General features: G+C 41.0%; 1 protein-coding gene across 1 annotated transcript in view; it reads right to left on the bottom strand.

Annotated features, from left to right (window-relative positions):
• MAP3K20 (mitogen-activated protein kinase kinase kinase 20) overlaps nt 1-20,280 on the bottom strand; it is a 181,490-nt gene that overhangs the window by 14,378 nt on the left and 146,832 nt on the right. Inside the window, exons 14-15 of the mRNA XM_081260663.1 lie at nt 16,149-16,211; nt 14,784-14,876 (exon numbers count right to left, since the gene is read on the bottom strand). Of these exons, the coding sequence (XP_081116789.1) occupies nt 14,784-14,876; nt 16,149-16,211 (156 nt within the window). The remainder of the gene's footprint in view (nt 1-14,783; nt 14,877-16,148; nt 16,212-20,280) is intronic.

Raw genomic sequence — 20,280 nt, 5'->3', positions numbered from 1 at the left:
GGTATGCAACATGGATACATCTCAAAGTATTACACAAAATACACTCAAGTATTGCACAAAAGAGAATGTATTAAGAACTCCATTTATATTACATTCTGAACAAAATTAATCTATGATGGAAATCAGAAGATGGTTGCCTCTGCCAATGAAGAGTGACTGGGGTGGGTATAAGAAAACTCCCCAGGCTGGTTGTGCTCTGTTAATGCATGTTAGGGTTACGCTGGAGGAGGCACTGGTCAAAACTCAGTGAATGTGCCCTTGAGATGTGTGCACTTCTTATTGAATTCTGGCATACTGAAGTATTTAGGAGGAAATGTACTGATGTCTGCAAATGACTTTGAAAGGAATTTAAAAAATAAGGATTGTTAGACAGCTAGGTAAGCATAGTGACATGATAAGGACTGAATTGGGGGTGCATATAGGAGGGTTCACTATAAAATTCTTTCAGCTTTGCTCTATGAAGAATTTAGTACTAAAAATGTTGGAAGGTAAACATTGTATGCAATCCAAAGGAAATATTAACCCATGTCTTTGTACCAAATTACATTTTTTTTTTTAATGAAGGATTCTGAGAGATTAAGGAAAGTGGACCAAGCACTTCACATACTGAAACTAGAAAACACTCCTAAGAGTGAACCTGGGATGTTTCTTAGAGCAAGCTCAGACACAGTTCTCATGGAAGAGGATCAACAAAGAGGCTGTTGAAAACCTGTTGGCTCAAACAGAAGCTGGGGGAGGCTGATGTTTTGGGGGAGGCTCTGGACAAAATTGCACAACAAGTGGGGCTCACGTCTGAGGGGACGGATCCTTTTTGCCCAGCCACATTCACAAGATGGAGAGCCAATTAGTGAAAGAAAAGGTTAGTTCAGTAAAATAAAAACCCAGCTCTAGTCTTACAGAAGTCAAATTAGTGGCTGAGAATTGACAAATCTCTCAATACTTCTTTGTTGTGGAACCACTGCTACCCAGGCAACGTGGACCCTGAGATAACTGGGCAGGATAATGACTGTTTGGTGTCACGACTGCTCTTCTCTGAAATGGAGAGGGCCTCCTCCAAGCAGGGCTGAAATAAAAGGTCTTGAGTTTACTTAGTTCTGTTTCTTTATCCTGTCAAGTTTGGGAATTACATTAGACAAAAGCACAGTCTAAAGACTTTGAACTGTGTGTAATGCCCAGGTTCCCGACAGGCTCCTAACCCTGGTGCTCTTCCTTGACCTGGTGCTCCAAATCAGAGCCCCCTGGTGTGCTGTCTGAGGAGCGCCGTGTTAAGAGGGGCTGGTGGGAGGATCCTCACATTTGGAGGGCTTACTATGCTCTGTGTATATTGCTGGGTACTTACATCATGCTAGTTTATTTGGTATTCATGAGAACCCTCAAGTCAGGCCTATTTCCCCCTTTGAATGATGAGAAAAATGAGGCTCTGACAAATTGAGAAACTTCCCTGGGTTTCTTGGCCAGTAAATGGTGGAGGTGGGATTAGGGCAGCCAAGGCCACCTGACTCCAAAGTTGGAGGAGACCCTAATGGAGAAGGGCAATCAGAAGGGGTGGCGGGCAGGACTCAATGAGTGGTTTTGTCAGACTTCAAGAGAGGAGTCATTCACAACAGACAGGAGGGAGAAGGAGCAGAGAAGATTTTGCTGGTAAAAGAACAACAAAAACCCAGAAGGCCATCAGGCTTCCCTGTTCCCCAAGCCAACTCAGAGGGACACCGATCCAAATAAGAGGGTTATAGATCTTTTAATCAATCAATCAATCAATTAATTATTATTATTTTAAAATATTTTTTAAAGTTGTTGATGGACCTCTATTTTATGTATATATATCTGGTGCTGAGAATTAAACCCAGTGCCTCACACATGCTAGGCAAGCATTCTACCACTGAGCCACAACCCCAGCACAGATCTTTTATTTTTTTAAACTCTCTTTCATCTTATTTGAAAGAAAGCCTTTTAACTGAACCATAAGGTAGCTACAGAAGCAATAAAACTGTCATCAAGGAAGGTATAAGACAATGGGGCATTATCCATTTCATTAAAAAGTAGGTAACGCTTATTAGAAAGCTGAGTAAAAGGGACTACAGAGCATTCACCTAAAGCACTGACTTAACATGCCAAAGCGCCTAAGAATTTCCAGGTGTCCTCGTCACTTAGCTTAGAAAAGTAATCCACAAATAAAGCAACAGAATTCCTTAAATTTTGCTCAGTTTCAAATTAAACTCAGGTATCCTTGGCATTTTGGCCCCCTGGTGAGTCATAAATTGTCAGTGAGGATTGTCCACAGGTTACTACTGAATTCCAAGTTCTTGACCAACTCATCCCTGAGAAACTGTCAAAACAAGTAAGATGAATTAAATCACCGACAATGTCACTAAAAGTCATAGTTCCACATGTTTATGAGCCTAATGCAGGGTTTTACTTGCACAGTTGCTTGTTGGTCATGATAGAGGCCTGGTAGCCTGGTGGGCTCTGATATAAAAAATATGCACTTCTACCAGGGTGAGCTGGTGTTGATTTTGGCTTGATATGAGTGAAAAACATGAATTTTTTTTTTTTGAGTGGGAGATTTTCAAGGGTAACTTTGGCCATCTGTGAACAACTCTCTATCCCGACAGGCACAAATCAAAAGCAGACAGCTCTGGATTCTGAGAGAGCCCATGGGGTCCCCGAAGGATTCCTTTTCCAAAACCACCTATCCCTGAAAGTCTGAAATGTCTGTCTTATTCACCCAATTGGATTAAGACATTGAGTATTCCTATTAAAATGGGAGCAATTTGGGAAAAGATTATATATTAAGACCTTATTGTGGGAACTTGGAGGGCAAGGTGGAAGATCACAAGTTTGAAGCTCCTTTATCTGGGTTCGACTCCTAGTCTCCCCCCCCCCCGCCTTAGCCATAATGAACTTTTATAGCTATTCTGAATCTTAGTATTTTTTATTCACAAGTGGGTTGTTGTATTGGGTGATGATTTAATTAAATAATACAAATGCAATACCTGGCATTGTGTCAGAGCCAAATCAGGAACTCAAAAAGGAGTAATTATTATTGTTTTCAGTATGGTCATCAACATACCTCCAATTAGCTCACTAGACTAGCCAGCCTGTCACCAAGCAGTGATATAAGAGAATGAGACAAAGAGCAAAGGAGCGTTGGTGGGCAGAATAGTGTAAAGGGTCATCTATAAGAGGGATCATGCCAGAGTAGGCAGGCTGGGTCAGAGGATCTTACTTGGGCAGGAGTCTGAATAATCCTGATACCAGGGAATGACCAGTGTTGAAGAAAAGAAGGTGTAGCTAAGTGGCAAGATAACAGTGACTTGTTTTTAGGAAATAAATAGTATACATTCTTCTCCTTACAATTCTGCCCTTCTCTGCTTTAGCAGTCCTCATCAGACCATCAGATGTCTGGAGGTACAGTGGCTATTCAATGTGATTGACAGCCAGAGTCTTATCTTAGTCAAAGAAGTTGAAGCACGGAGAGATGAGACAATCTGACTGAGAGCACACAGGTAGCAAATGGTGGGTTGAGGTCAACCTAATGAAGTCTCTTGGTGCCACGAAGAGCAGGTTTCCTATGCTAGTTAGTTTTCCATAACTGTAACAAATGCCTCAGATAATCAGCTTATAAAGAGAAAAGGTTTATTTTGGTTCAAAGTTTTGGAAGTTTCTGCCCATGATCAGTTGGCCCTGTTGCTTCTGGGCCTATGGCAAAGAAATACATCATGACCAAAATATGTGGTGGAATAAAACCATTCACCTCATGGCCAGGGAGCAAAGACAGAGACCAGGATCCTACAATCCCTTATGAAGACATACCTCTAATGACCTGAAGACCTCCCACTAGGTCCCATCGCTCACCACACCACCTCTCACATCTCCAAGGTGAGGACCAAGCCTCTAACACATAGACCATTGGGCATGCCAGATCCAAAATTATAGCACTTGTTCTCAGATTTTTTTGAATCCTGAACTTTCCCTTGTTATAGGTTAAAAAAAAGGATGAACAACAGTGCCAGGAATCCCAAGTTAATGTGAAAGGCAAAAATCACAAATAGTTCAAATTCTCTTGGTGAATTCCTCTCTGGGGCTCCATGGCAGAGATGAAATACTATCTCTGTGAAGTCTAGCATAGCCAATTTTCCCTCCATTTGCACTGTTCAAATGTGTATCTTTTTAAAAAATATTTTTTTGTTGTCAATGGACCTTTATTTTATTCATTTATATGTGGTATTGAGAATCGAACCCAGTGCCTCACACATGCTAGGCAAGCGCTCTGCCACTGAGCCACAGCATCAGCCCTCAAATGTGTATCTCGACACAGCTTTCTGGAGAGTGCCAATTACTAATCCATAGGGAAGAGGCCCTGGCCGAGGAGCAAAGTTGGGCACTGGGATGTGATTTTGGTAGGGCTTGGAGTAGCAAAAACCAGTTACCTGAAACTTTCCACGAGCTAAAAATCTGCCCCTCCACACAAATCTTCAAGAAACAAATGGAATTTTGCTGGGGAGAAGGAAGTTGTACATTTGAAACTGAAGAAAAATAGGACAATTCTGATGGGTGACCAGGATGTGTATATTTCTCTGGGAAGCTGTTGAAATACCTGGATAATTTTAGGGACAAGTCTGTAGTTCATGGAGGATGAGATTTATCCTTATTGATCTGCTTCAGGAATGCCAATTTTGTCAAAAAAGAATTCTGAATCAAGATTCCTGGCCAAAGAAAACAGAAACTCTTACCCTGAGAAGATAAAATCCTAAACAACACTCAGTTCATGCTAAATTAAGTATCTCTTCGTGAGAAACCACTGTCACACACTTTGTGAGCAGTTTAAAAGTCTTTATCATTCCAAGTGATGTCAGAAGTAGACATGCAGATCTTTACATGCACAGTTCACTGAGTTTTGACAAATGTATACACCTGTGTGACCAACAAAACAAGCAAGTCATTCCCAGTGCCCTAGAATGTTCTCTCAGTCTCTTCCCAGGCAGCCCCCTCTACAACCAAGAAGCCCACTACCCCATGTCTACCACCACAGATTAAAATTTTACAGTATGTTCTTGTATCTGCCTGGCATCACGCTTTTGAGATTTGGGTACATTATTAACCCTCAGCCTTACACTGTTCTAGAGAATGCTGTCCCCATTTTACAGATGAGGACACTGAGCCTCACAAACCAGAGAGATCTGCAGCAAGACCATTCAGCTTGAGGGAGGTGGAATTCAAGTCCTGGGTACATCAAGTCTAATCTTAGAGACACTGGTTTTCAAAATCCCTACCCCCTCCTCTCCTCCCATGAATCGAGAAAACAAAATCACTTGAGAATACCAGGGTTTCCAGCAAAAAGACCTGTACCGTGGAGATACTTTTAAACATAAAACAGAGTGGTGGGAATAAACTTTTCAAGATTCAAGAGGGGGAAACAAAGTCAAGAGTCATAGCAGACAACTGACTGTTGCGAAACGTTAAAAAGTAATGCCAGATGAAATAAAAGCAAGATAAAAATATTGGTCAGGCTGGTGTTAACAGCAGTGAGATGTTGAGATTGAGGCCCCGGAAGGCTCCTTTGCATGCGTGGCTATTATCTAGCTCAGCTGCCGAAACCCGCTGTGTTAAAGGCAGGAGAGTGGAGCATCCCGTGATAGCACCTGGGTTATTTATCATTAAGTATCACCCCGCTCCACTATATTTTATTATGCTGCCTTTAAAAGGAAGATAATACAAGTATGGTTAATTTGCTTCTCTTCTTTATCTATACAGTGTCATGACCCACCACAGCTTTGTCCCATGAGATCTGTTTTTCAACCCCAAAGAAATCCACAAGAAACTCTCCCTAAAAATTCCATTAATAACCTCTTTCAGCGCGTGTAGGTTGCAGGGTCTGGAACTAAGAATGTTTTAATCTCTTCAGCAAAACAATGTCTCATAATGATGTACAGGACTATTGCTGCACCGATGCAGGATCATACATAATTCAGCACCTTTCACTTTGGCACCACTGTGATATCCTCATTAGCCGTGGCTCACAGTGTCTGTCAGATGGTGTCCATGCGAACGCAGGCATTATATTGTCTTTGAGATGTGCAGCTGCTTCCATGACACTGCCAGTATATAAAAACATGACGCCAGTTTGTTTTATTTAGTGCTAAAACCTTCCAGTTTGTAAAAACAAGGCTGACACAGAGCCTGACATGAGGCAGTGAAAATAATTAGCTCTCATTTTCTCAGCCTCCTATTTCCTTCTCCCTGCTGTGTTCTCTTTCCACTAAACCACCACATGTCAGTCGAAATGGGAGGCAATTAGTGGGCTCATTTCAGTCCCCACAACTGTGCTGAAAAGAAAGTATTTATGATGGCACAATGAACAGCTGAAAGATTAAATAACATTTGCCTTTTGAAAAGAAAATGACTTCTAGCTAAATGGGCAATTTTTGATTATTCTCAAACAAGCTTAGAGTAGTTGGTTTTTAAAATACAAGAAAGGAAAATGAGTCATTTTTAGGTGAAAGAATCAAATAAAACTTGACACAGTAATGCAAATAACTGATGTTTTATTGCAAAATATGTAAATGCGTTATACCCTTAACAATGGCTCGTGTCTAAGGTCAGGGCAGATCGGTGCCAAGTAGACACCAGTGGAGATAAGGTTGTTATGTTGCCTTTTGGGGGGGTTGTTATTGGAGTTATGTATGCAAAAGGGGCTTAGGGATGATATTAAAATAAAGTGAAACAAATCAAGTGAGATACTTTCATAGGATACATTACACACTTGACTATCAAAAATGGTTCAGATGTTAGTTGACATCTTTGGGAAGGGCTGTTTTTTTTTAAACTGTATTTGAAATTGGAAGGTACTAGGTATTCATCTTGCAAAAACAAGAATAGTAAGTCTTGCTGTTCATTTGTGAATAACAAAGAATCTACTTGTCTTCGTCTGGGTTTCTTAACTACTATAGAAGGTGACCTGGCTTACCTAAGTGCTGTTTAATGTTTTTTTCTTTTTAAATACTGGGAAATATGCTGCAAATAAGCTTTTACCCAGGACCCTCAAAATGTAAAAACAGCTGTTCTATCTACTGAGTTCTTTTCCCACCTCCATTACTCTAGGGGTGACAACAAGAAACATGGTTTTTGAAAAAGCCCTGGTCTAGGTAGCAGGCACTGCTTACCAGCTGGGCTATTCTCAGTTCCAATTCAGATGTCCAGGACTGAAATAGTTGTCACATATCCTTGATTTCCCAACATAGTGCTTGTAATTCTAATCTGTCCCTTTTATAATCAATTGTTCTCAAGACCTAATTTTTGGTTTAGAAAACACAATTCACTATGAGTACAGAGGTTTTCTCTGCACAACTTATGGTGATCCTCAGAGGCCTTTGAAAACCTACTTCTAAAAGCAAAGAGCTCCTCTCTCAGTTTCAACACCTGTGCCTGTCATCATGGAGTTATCAATGAGGACATTTTCCTCATTTTTAAAAGTCAGCCACAAATTTAAATTGTTTTATCTCCATTAGTTCTAGTTTTACTTTCCACAAACTCAAATCCCAGTTTTTGATTATTTTTACAATATGGTCAGTATCAAACAAGGTGATAATATGAGACAACAGTGACCCAAGGAGACCTAAGCCAGCAATGGACTCCATAGGAGACCAGAGTTCTCTTTGAGTTAACTACACTTAGTATAGCTGGAAACCAGCAATAATGGGTTTGTATTTTTACTCAAGCCTATGTTTTCTCATCTATGCTACATCACTATTCTCTCAAGCAGATTTGCACATAGTTTTTCCCAACTTCAAGTTCAATGACATCAGATTTAAAATCAGCCATGGGAATATTTACACCATGGAAATCTGCAAATGTACAGATCAGGGCCATTTTCTCCAGTCATTAGACATTCCCTGGCATGCTAACTGTACACATGGCTGTCAATCCATCTGCAGGCATGCGCTGAGATCTTGCCTAGCTCTACTCTGGGGCTATAGGTGGCTGTCCAACCCATCTGACAGAGTGCATCACCACACTGTAATTAGAAATCAGCGGTGAGTTATGCAATTGTAAAATTCTGAGCTGCATTGGCTTCTTTGCTGTCAATTAAAACTTGTATTTCTCTTTTCAAAAGACCATTCCACAGAGGTATGATTGACATACAAAGAGCAGGTCATATTTAAGGCAAGCAACTTGATCAATGTGGAGATAACATTTGTGAAAGCATCACCACAATCTAGGCCATTAACCTCCAAAAGTTTTTCCTGTTCTCTTATTATTATCATTGTTTTTATTTTTGGGATAAGAACACTTAATATGTCTTCTCATCAAAATCTTAAGCATACAATGCAGTATCCTTAACTATAGGTGATGTGCTGTATAGCTGGCCCTGGAGACTTAACCATCTTGTATAATCCAAGCTTTGTACTCTTTGACTACTACCTCCTTGCTTCTTCTTCCCTAAAACTTGTGTTTTCTTTCTTTTTTTTTTTTCCAGCATTGGAAAGTGAACCCAGAGGCACTCTACCACTGAGCCACAGCTCAGCCCTATTTTAAAATTTTGGACAAGGTCTCGCTAAGTTGCTGAGGCTGGCCTCAAACCCTACCACTGCAAGCTTACATACTTAGGCACAAAGATATGTGTCTGTGTACATCTGTCCACAGCCTCTCTGCATGGCTGATCATGAGACATGAACTTCCTTACACTGATTTTTTAAATAAACACAACATATATCGAAGTGAAGAAAAGCTCTGCTTTTAGCTGTTCTGAAATTTACAAAAGGTATTGGCTTTATACTTCCTTACAAAATCCTTTTCTTTGTGCCCTGTTATTTTATTCATGTTTATGTATCCATTTACAGAAATTACACAATAGGAAAAAAAGCTCTATTTGACAGTTTTTGATATTTATAGTGCTCTGAGAAAGGGCCTGGAGATTCAATTAAGTTTATTAAATGCAACATTTTACAAGCAATCTAATAAAGACCTGAGAGCACAATACAAGTGGGAAGCATTTGTAAAATGCAGCATTTTTAACCTATAGATGAAACGACTGGAGAAGCAGAACTATTGATTGAATTTCTTCTGGTGGTGGGTGGGTGGGGAAGGGGCCAGGTGCTAACAATGAGGAGTCTGGATAGAGAAAGAGGGAGAAAGGGGAAAGTCCTCCTGAGACAACTGTCCATTTTGAGGGGCTTCCTCAGTCTGCTTCGACCTCTTCAAAACATTCCTCTCATTTTCTCTTCTTGGATCTCTTGAGCTCTCAGAACACCTCAAAAAAGGAAATTGGAAGTGGTAGCCATTTGGAAGAGATGGCTTGATGTCAGCAGCAGACCCCTATTTTAGGGCCCACTGTTGGAGAGTGTTGGGAGACGCGGGGTGCTGTCTCCTTCCACCCTCCTCTTCTCTGGGTTCAGTTCAGATTCACAAGAACTGGGCTGTGTGAGGTTTCCTTTGTCTCACTGGGGACACAGGGAAATAAGGACTCACCTAGGTCTGACTGTTCAGCACTCACCAGCAATGGAGGTCTCCCGAATAGTTCCTTCCTCTGCTTTTGAATTTTTATGACACAAAGTCTCAAAAAGATCTTGGTGAGAAAACTGCTGGGTGATTTGATAGTTTATCCCTTGGCAATTTGAGAATCAATATTCCTGACTGGCGAGCTGATAAGAGATATAATAATAAACTCTATGCAGCTGAATATTTCAATAAAAAAGGGTGGTTGCTACCCTGGGGAGTGCACAAAGCTGCCTGAAATTCAGAAAGCTGCTTTCCTTTTGTGCCAAGTCAAAGGCTTTAGATTACAAAACACAAGGCGCTTTCCACACAAAACAAAAATTGTGGTAATGCAGTATTATTAACTGACAAAAAAAATATTGATTACCAATGTACCTACTTTGGGGGCGATGGGACTTTCCAGAAAGAGGTGATAATTACACAGTGGTTAAGCCTGGGAACTGGATCTTTCCCTTACCAGGTGGGGACACTGGGTGAGGAATTTCACATCTCTGTTTTTCCTCATGAGGAGGCTAATACAGGAATGATGCTCCCCATCAGGTTGAGCTCTAATGATGAAAGAATGTTTGCAAAATGCTTACCGCAGTGTCAACCAGAAGTTCAGGTAATAATAATTATCACAGGCATTTCCTGCCCCTCACATGGGAGATATTCAGGCTGAAAATGACCCTATTTCTGCCAGACTGATTGCATAACTTCTAGGCTGCCTCAACATACAATATTATTTAAATGAATAAATAACTTTACTCTCTAGAAACAGATCAATTGAGTAAAACTCATTCTCATTTATTGATTAATTTTTTTTGGCAGTGCTGGGGATGGAACCCAGAATCTCACCCATCCTAGGCAAGTGTGCTACCATTGAGCTAGTCCCCAAGCCCCTCACTTATTAATTTAAGTTGCTAGTGAAGTTTTTGTTCAATCATGTATTTTTGCCCTCCCGTCAGGTTGTTTCAGAAAAAAAAAAAAAGAAGTGAAAAAGGGCATTTGATTGTAAGAGAATGCTGATAGCATGTATGCTGTTGGAGCCTGGTTGGGTCCTGGTTCCCTAGGGGATACAACTGTAAAGACTAAGGTCATGGACTAGGTGTCACTGCACTGACCCTTGATATCTGAGAGGGCACAGGGCACTCAAATGCCGAAGGCTTTTCAAGATTCTGTGAATCAGCCTTGTTTTGTGCCATGATCCATTTGGTTGTCAAATGAAGTTAAGAAAAATAATCTAGTTTGAATTTTTAGAAGAAAAGGTTGACAGATCTTATAATGAAAGCATTTCTCCCCTGCATCTATTTGTTTGTGTGTATAATAATCATACTTTCACTGTTTGCTCTTAATAGGCTTAAAGTTGCTAAAACAGCAAACCAATTTTAAGGGGTATTAGCTACCAGTCCTTCTCAGAGGCAAAGGGAAAATGTAGTCACTTTTTTGTTTTTTTTTTAATTTTTTTTTTGTAGTCACTTTTTTGATGATAAGGTCACTGTCAGGCATTATTCCCAAAGGTTACTATTAGAACACACCTCTCATTTTACTTGTGAAAGAAAAGGTGATATCAAGCAAATGTCTCTGATCTGCAAACTCAGGTTTGGGAAGAACATCCAAAGCTCCAGCCTACTTTCAGTGCTCATCCGAGTAGTAATAGAGTGAGGTAGATGTGAGGCTCCATCTGTTCTGGAGAGATGGGTACATTACTCAGTTAATTGAGGTTTTGAGGAAGTCTTTTACTTTTTCTTCTTCATCTTCTTCTTTTTTTTCTTTGTCTTTTTTCTTCTTTTTTTTTTTTTTGGTGGTGGATTCTAACTTTAAAGGTCAAAGAAACAGGATTTTCACATAGGGAGTTAGAATTTCAATTCAAAGCACATTTATAAGATAGTATTTTATAATGCGAAGGCACAGGTTGGCATAATTGGGTGGTTGATCTATTCTAGGATTGTTTCATTTCATTTTTTAGATGGCTTAAATATCTTCGGTCAGGTATGAGAACTAGCACGTATTTAATACAAAGATAAAAACAAAGTCATACTTTCTGGTCCCAGCTCTGTCCTCACCTCACCCTAGGCTGGCCACACACTTTCTCTTGTTTCTTCTTTCCTAATAAGCAATGACAATACTGTGCCTTGGGCACCTCACATAAATGTTAAGGGGACAAAAGGGACTCATTTATAAAATACTTCAGATCTTTATAAAAAAGTGTTCTCCAAGCATAAGCTTTAAACATTATATTCAGGCAATTATTTTGCAATTGCCCATCAACCTCTTCAAGCTTTGATTTAATACTTATCCCTTCCAAAAAGTTTTTCTGGATTGATCTCACCCATGCCAATGACTTCTTTATACATTTATCACCTTGGCATTGCAATTTTCTTTTCCTCTTTTTTTTTTTTTTTTTTTGCACTGCTAGGGACTGAACCAGGTTTTTGTACTCACTGGGTTCTATCACTGACCCACACCCCCAACTCAGCTAGTTTACTTTTTGTATGTGTGTGTGTGTGTGTGTATGGAACTGGGGATTGAACCCATGGCTTTGTGCATGGGAGGCAAGCACTCTAACAATTGAGTTAAATCCCCAGCCCTCAGCTAGTTTACTTTTGATCTGTTGTGTTATAACACCATCTATCCAGTTGCCCACACTAGACACCTTTGGTATCATCCTGGCTCCTCCCTCTCACACCATCTCCACCTAGTGCCAAGTCTCATCAGTTCCATCCCTGTGCACCCTGGGATACACAGCACTTCCATGACACTGCCATAGCCTCCGTTGCTTATCACATTCCAGTTGCTTTTCTGCACTGACTACTCATGGATCTTTCTCACTCTGGCCTGGTCCTTCCCAGTTCATCCTCCTCTGTGTTTCCGAGAGATCTTTAAAAGATAAAAATTGGATCCTGTCTACTCTGTTTAAACACTTCAAACTCCTTTAGCTTAGCTCACCAGTCCCCCTCTCCAGCCTAAACTCCTATTACACTATTCCCCTGCTCCCTGCCAAGTCTCCCCAGAGGGAGGTGAGTTGTGAGGTCCCATGGAAAGGAGCCTAAGAAGAGTTCCCCACATTTCCTTGGCTTCACTGTCTGAATGCCTGCACACACTGTTCCTTTGCTTTCAACACCCACTCCCTAACTAGCAAATCTTAATGGTTTTCACATTTTAGTTGAAGCATCTACTTTTTTTTTTTTTTTTGGTGCAGGTGATTGAACCCAGGGGCACTCAACCACATCCCCAGCACTTTTTATATTTTATGTAGAGACAGGGTATTGCTCAGTTTCTTAGGGCCACACTAAGTTGCTGAGGCTGACTTTGAACTTCTGATCCTTCTGCCTCAGGTTCCCAAGCCCTGGGATTACAGGCGTGCCCCACAGTGTCCAGCTAGTTTAAGTACCACTTCTGTAAGGAGGACCTTAAGACCCCCCCTGACTCTTCTCCCATCTGTACTAGATGTTCATCCTCTTCATGCTCATCGAGTGGCACTGGAAAGCCTCATCCTTTTGCACTATAACTATTCATTGATCTTGCCTGCTTCTCCCAGCAAGCTGTGCGCTTTTTGCAAGCGGGGACTATACTTCTTGACTTTGTATTCTGAGCATGTAGTATTCTGAGTCAGGCACAGAGTTGTCCTTAGTAAATGTCTGCTGCATGAATGAGTGAAATTATTACTCTGGATGGGTGACCCAGGAACCACAGAACATGGAAAGTTGTGTAACTTTAGGCTTGTGGATCATCCATGACTCAAGAAGCCTATAGGATAATGATCAAACATAGACCATTGTACTGGTCTCAAATATCACCTATAGCTTCTGATTTTTACTAAAAATGTATTTTTTAGTTTACCATGTTAGGAAGTCATTTCTTCATTAACTGAAAATACTTTCTTATTTGAGATCTCTTTTGACACATCTCTTTCAAGGAAATTTTTCTCCTTTTTGACTGTATACAAGCCATAAAAAGGCTTAAACAAAGAGAATTCACAGATTTTAAGTGTTACGGACTTGAGGATATCAACAGACGCAAATTGAAATCTGCACTCTGTCTACCATCAGATGGACTTGGGGGTGCAGCTACATAATTTCAGGATAGAAGGGCTGTTTACTGTTGTTGGAGAAAGAGGGACTTTTGCTCTCTGGTCCCCTTTCAGACTTATCTGCTTTTAACTATAAGAATGAATAGACAGTGACCTGTTCACAGAGGGAAGAGAAAATTATTCATATACAAGAAACTTGGATTCAGAGTGGCTCTCCTTCCACCAAGAGTATGGCCAGAAGCATCGGTACCCCTGCAGTGGTGTAGGAAGGACACTCCCTGTCAGGTGTCTAGAAAGGACAGCGTTTGAAGGCCCAGGTGAAACACAACCCTTACAATAACTTCCAGTCTCTCCCAAGAATCAGTTCCTGGACTGGTGTGGCTTTATTGACAAATACCCTCTGGGCCACTGGGCCAGGGCCAGCCCTCCCATGGCAAATGGTTACAGGTATGAAGACTTGCATTGAGACTTCCCTTGGCTCCTTAAGGGAAAAGAACAAGCCATGCAGTGGCTAAGAGCTTGGGTTCTGGTGACAGAGGCCTGAGTTTGAGTCCTCATTCTGCAAATGATGTCCACGTACTCCTTGGGCAAGTCATTTAACCTCTCAGGGCCTCAGTTTCCACATTTGCAAAGTGGGGGGAAGTAGCATTTATGCTTCAGTTCTGTATGTTTGGTACATGATAAGAGTTCAAGTAATAGAAGTTATCTGGATTATTCGCTTTTCTGGTCATCTGAAATAACACAAAACTACTGAAATTCTAATTCACACGCTACCTAGACAAATCAGTTTTTTTCCAGATTCTAAAAAATGACATAAAGCAAAAAACCTGATTGAATGAGTGTTAACCTAATGTCCCACCACCCTTTTTGGAGCTGATAGTTTGGGTCTCTCTATTATCTAGAATTATATCCTCAGTGTTGTTTTACTCTCAGTATTATAGAGCTGATTTCCCTCAAGACTCAGAGATCAGGAAGCCGTGATACTGAGCAGAATGAATATCACTTTGGTATCCACCACCTTCCCTTCCCTTCCATACTTTGCTGAGAGTCACCTTGAGAGTTTGGTGGCCTCTTGTAGGATTCTTCACTGACTGAGAAAATAAGCCTCCTGGATTGGATTACAGAGGCTGCCAGCAGTCTGTCAGTTCAATTCTATTTTATAAAGTCTATAAGTTACTCAGAATCAAGTTACCAGGTGGCTGGCGGTGGGAGTTACAGGACAGCAAAGGAGTAAATTAGATTGAAATTCACCCAAAAGATCTGAAATATGATTTACCTGTGGGCCAGTTCCTGGTTTCAAGTGAAAACCAAAAACAAGTTCAAGGTTCACTATTTTTTCCTCATTTTCTTCAGGTTCACCTCCTGAGTCCTAAAACAGAAAACCAAGTCCCATTTATTCTGTGTAGCTTTTAAACTTTGACTTCTTATATAAAGCAGATGACTTCTTATTGCTAGTTTTTTTTTTCATTCTAATATACTAGAAAAACATCTATTTTGGTCATTTTGGATTAAGCTACAAGTTACAAGTTACAATCGCTCAAAGCAAGAGAAATGACAGGCTTTTGGGAACTTTGCCAAGTGACTTATCTACACACTTCAGATTGAATGTCACCATCTTTTTCACAATATATCTTGCAATTTCATCCTAAAATACACTTTGTGGAGGTGCATTGTGAGATTTCAACTTGAGAGTTTCAAGACACCCAAGAAGTGCACAAGTTATTCCCAAAGAGGAATTTTGCAGTTCCTAGAGTATATATGGATGGAGGACCCAAGAACTTGCATATGGAGAACCATGGTAGTTGCTGAATGAGTAGAGGTCTGTGTATTAATTCAAAGTTTTTGCTGACTTTATAACAAAGTATGCCATATGCTTAGATTATGTTTAGAATAATATGTTAAGTACAATAGTACTTAATGTTTTGTTAATATTTTAACTGGTAGAGGATAAGGATACTCCTTATCCTAGGTTTTGTTTTCCTGCAGTCAACTGTGGTCCAAAGTTATTAGATAGAAAATTTCAAAAATTAAAAATTCATAAGTTTAAATATCTTTTATTCGAGCATATTGTTATAATTGTTCTATTTCATTCTTGGTTATTGCTGTTATTTCCAACGATGCCTAATTTATTTTATAATAGGTAAGTATGTATAGGGGAAAATAGTAGATATAGAGTTTGATACTAACTTCAGGTTCAGGCATCCACAGGGAATATTGGAATGTATTCCCTGTAGATTAGGGGGACTGCTGTATGAATATGTCACTCAAACAATAACTCCTCCCTTAATGCAGTGACAACCCAGAGTTCTAGTGTGTGAATTCCTTTAGTGATTGACCAGTCGCAGGAAGGTCTCCAGAGCAGGTGGGAGGCCAATGTCACCTATAATACTGGCACTTCCATCTTCTAGCCACTCAGGTGAGATGTGTTGTTCTTATCATGAATGTTTTGTTAATATTTTAACTGGCATAGAATAAACCATATATGCACACATCCTAGTCTTCAAAGGGCCTTTTGTTGGACAGATATGATTACATTTAACTTCAAACATCAGTTTCCGACATTGGCAAATTTAGGTGTGGATGTGGCAGGTGCATATGTCAATAAAAGTTGCACATTTTCAGTAAGAAAAAAAAAACTTACCTTAATTAGTGGTGGGAAGTGAAAAAAGTTCAGATAATCATGTGTTAGTTTCTCAATGGCCGACTATAAAAAAAAATACATGATTTCATTAATGGCTGAATAACACCAAGAGAGGATTAAATTATTGGTCCCATATAAAAGCATCCTTTATTTTATAGTTCATAAAATATCTTGGGGATGTAAATATCTATCATTTATGGAGCACATATCTGATTGTCCAACGTAGGGTAGGCAGTTATAATTATTTAAAGGAACAGAAAGACTTTAAAGATGTCAAACTTTAGACTACACATTAAATAAAAACCATTCTTCAACCCCTGGTATTGTGTGACAAATTAGTGTCCTAGTGTATAAAGTGCAGTTATCATTCTGCGTAACTGTAGGGAAAACCAAAAAGTACAGGAATAGAACACCAGAGGCATTCACAAAGGCTGCAGCCTCACTACAGGGTTTGGTTGCAAGGACTTTCCTCCGTGCAGGGGTCCAGCACACCCCTGGTGAAACACAAAGAAATCTTAAAAGATAGTAGGCTAGTTTAGAGTATGAGTTTTTGACACTCATTAGAAAATACATACTTTTTCTGTAAACTGATCATGTAGGGGAAAAAGAAGTACCAATCTGAGAAAAACTGGATGCATTTTTTTGTCCTAAAGCAAAATGAAATTGCTGACACTTGACAATGTAATGAACATTTACTGGGTGTTCAATCTTCTTCCTTACACCTGGCTCCTCCACATCAAGACTTGCACGCTCAGGGGAGAAGGGAGTCCCAGACAGGCTTAGAGGGAGGGCCAATAGTAAAAAAGGAGAGAGGATATACTGCTCCAGTTTCTAGTTTCATCACCTCCCCTTGGGCAGAGAGACTCTTCAAGAAGGTATACAGTGAGGATTGTGCCTTCCTTAGTGAAAGAGCAGAAAATGAAGGTCACGATCTCACCACCAGGCTGTGTATACTTGTGTGTATGCATGTGCGCGTGTGCATCCATGTGCATACAATAGATGTTCCTGACAAGTATCAGGAGGGCTCATCTAGCCTGGAGATGCTCACAGGGCCGCGTCCCCAAAGGCCCAGCTTGAAGCATTATTCATTCTAACTGCCCTAAAAGTATGGTAGCTCACCTTGGAACAAGTTTCCACGACCTTGTCCCTTCTTTTTGCCTCTCACAGAAGTGTGTCAGAAATACCCACGCTCCAGATGGGTTTAATGGAGCGCCATCTGTTGGCCAAGGCCCCCACCAGGAGCCATTCTAATGCAGCCCAGCTGTGGTGGTGAGGTGGCCTTGCATTCCTGACTGTGGAGAATCACCCCTGTGTACTGTTTTTATATGCATGGGCAGACTCACCTAGGTCCTGAGACAGAGCTGACCACCCAGGGAGACCCTCTGGGTCCTGGGGAGGACACTGCTCTTACCCCACCCCATGTGCTGCTTCCCATGAAGGCATTTTCTCCCTGCATGTTTGGTGGCATCTCTGCAGCACGATTAGACCCTTTTGGTCACTGTTTCTATCTCGCAGCTATTTCAACAGTGGCCTCTGTAACACCATTCTCCCCCATTCCCCACTTCCCAGACACACACCCCTTCTTCTCTCTCCTGCCCAGGCTCCTTTGACCCTCCTTGCTACCTGTGGCCTTTATGCAGGTCCCTGGTCAATCAGACAGACAGCTGCCCAGATGGAAGGGGTCCAGTCTAGATCAGGGGTGTTAAGTGTAGCTGTGCTTTCCTTCTTTCTTTTAGTATTTAAATATATATATATATATATATATATATATATATATATATATATATATATATATTATACATGGACACAATGTATTTTATTTATTTATTCATTTATTAATGGAATTCTTTTTTTTATACCTTTATTTTATTTTTATGTGGTGCTGGGGATCGAACCCAGTGCCTCACACATGCTAGGCAAGCGCTGTACCACTGAGCCACAACCCTGGCCCTTGTTTATTTATTTTTATGTGGTGCTGAAGATCGAACCCGGTGCCTCACATGTGAAAGGCAAGCGCTCTGCCACTGAGCCACAACCCCAGCCCCTATTAGTAATTTTTAATGGTGGTAAAATTCATGTACCATAAATTTAGCCATTTAAAAATGTGCCCCCGAGTGGCATTTGTACCTTCATGGTGTTGTGCAACCACTCTCTCTAAAACACATTCCAACACATTTCCATCACCCCAAGGGGACTCTGCACCCACTGCCCATTCCCCCCTCACTTCCAGCCCCTGGCAGCCATTTCTCTGTTTTCTGTCTGTATGGATGCACACAGCCCAGATACTTCACATAAATGGAATACAAATGTGACCTTTCGTCCTGGCTTCCTTCACTGAGCATCAGGTTTCAAGGCTCATCCACCTGCAGCAGGATCTGGATTTCACTGGTCTCCTCCAAGAGCCTGTGAACAGCTCTCTTCCCCGTGCCCCATTCTCTGCCCCTGTTCACAGCCTGCTATCTGACCTGTTTCTCTCTAGATTATAACCTCCTCAGTATTTTTCAAAATCCAGCCTCTCTTTTCTAATCCACTTTAAGACATCCAGAAGTGAAGTTTAAACACATCCATTCTCTCCAGCTCTGGTCAAATTCCAGACCTCTGGCCCAAAGTTGGAAGCAGGCCAGGACCTGGCCTGACCTGCCTTATACTTTGGCCATGATGAGTTCTAGTCCCCGCCCAGGCTCCCACCAGAAAGAGCTGCCCGCTGCCCCTTCTAACACAACCAATCTGCTCTGCTCCTCTCCGTCTCTTCCCTGCCTCTCTTCCCTGCCTCCTCTCTTCCTTTTCCCACTTCTGTCTATATTCCAAATTCTGTTCTTCCTCCAAGATCCAGCTCAAAGCCCCCATTCTGTGACGTTTCCCCTTTCCTCTCCCCTTTCTGCTCCTCCCCAGTAATGAATTGCCTCTCTTCTTCCAACTGCTCATAAGAAGTTGCTTGTGCATGTTTTATCTCTCTTCAGGCATATAAATTCCTTAAGGGCAGGATGATTCTCTGACTCTTCACAGGCCAAGTCTTGCAATTAGTAGGCATTCACTGAATTTGTTGAGCAATAAACAGTAAATTTGAACATTACTTGTCTCGATGCTAACAAGCAGCATGAATGGGCCACTTTGGTTGTTCTCAGCCAAGTCTGGGAATATTTAAATCACTTGCGGTTTGTTGAGGTATCACGGCTTACCATTCCTTTCCCCTCTAACTAGTACTTAAGGAATACTGGTTCTTTTTAAAAGACAGCAGAAGGGAAGGGGAGGTAGGAACATCTTATTTGGCATTTGCTACATAGGACAGGGTTTATAAAATTTCTCTTTTGGAACTCTGGAACTTCTCTGTATATTATTGAAATTAATTTTTCCTACTGTAAACATCTAAGCCAGCATAGCTTTTCAGGATGAACTTGGCATACCCAGAGGCCAAGATTAAGTTCTTTGCTAGCCTTTGAGATGTATGTTGATGCATGAGCTTTCTTGCCCATCTTGTAGGAGGGAAATGTCAGAAAGTTCTTGCTTTCTGCCTTATAGATGGTCTCTGGTGGTTTTGTGCCAAGCCATTGTCTGAAGTGTGCCAAGAGACTGTAAGATGTTTCTTATGTGGATCTGGGTCTATGAGATGGAGTGAGTGGGTTTTCTTTGGACTTTGTGGTGATTTCTCTAGAAAAGCCAATATGAGTGGCTTCAGGATAAAGGGAAGTTAGCTGGCATGTTCACAAATTGTGAAGGTGTGGATTGTTTTTTTTTAAAGAGTGAAAGTGGAAGAGGGGGGGGAGAGAGAGAGAGAGAGAGAGAGAGAGAGAGAGAGAGAGAAAGAGAAAGAGAAAGAAAGAGAGAGAGAATTTTATTATTTATTTATTTTTTAGTTTTCGGCGGACACAACATCTTTGTTTGTATGTGGTGCTGAGGATCGAACCCAGGCCGCACGCATGCCAGGAGAGCGCACTACCGCTTGAGCCACATCCCCAGCCCTGAAGGTGTGGATTTGGATGGGAAGTTGCCTTTTTTCTACTTTTCCTCTTTTATTTGATTTCTGCCCTTTCTAACCCGTGCATACCCCTCCCCCTACCCACATTGCTAGTGAGGGCTCTGGGAAGCAAACTTGATTTTATCCTGGCTAAGATCTCTCTGGAAATTGTCCTCT

Source organism: Spermophilus citellus, assembly GCF_964194105.1.
Source record: "Spermophilus citellus genome assembly, chromosome: 11".
NCBI classification, from domain to species: domain Eukaryota; kingdom Metazoa; phylum Chordata; class Mammalia; order Rodentia; family Sciuridae; genus Spermophilus; species Spermophilus citellus.
This window is presented reverse-complemented; position numbering and strand designations above follow the sequence as displayed.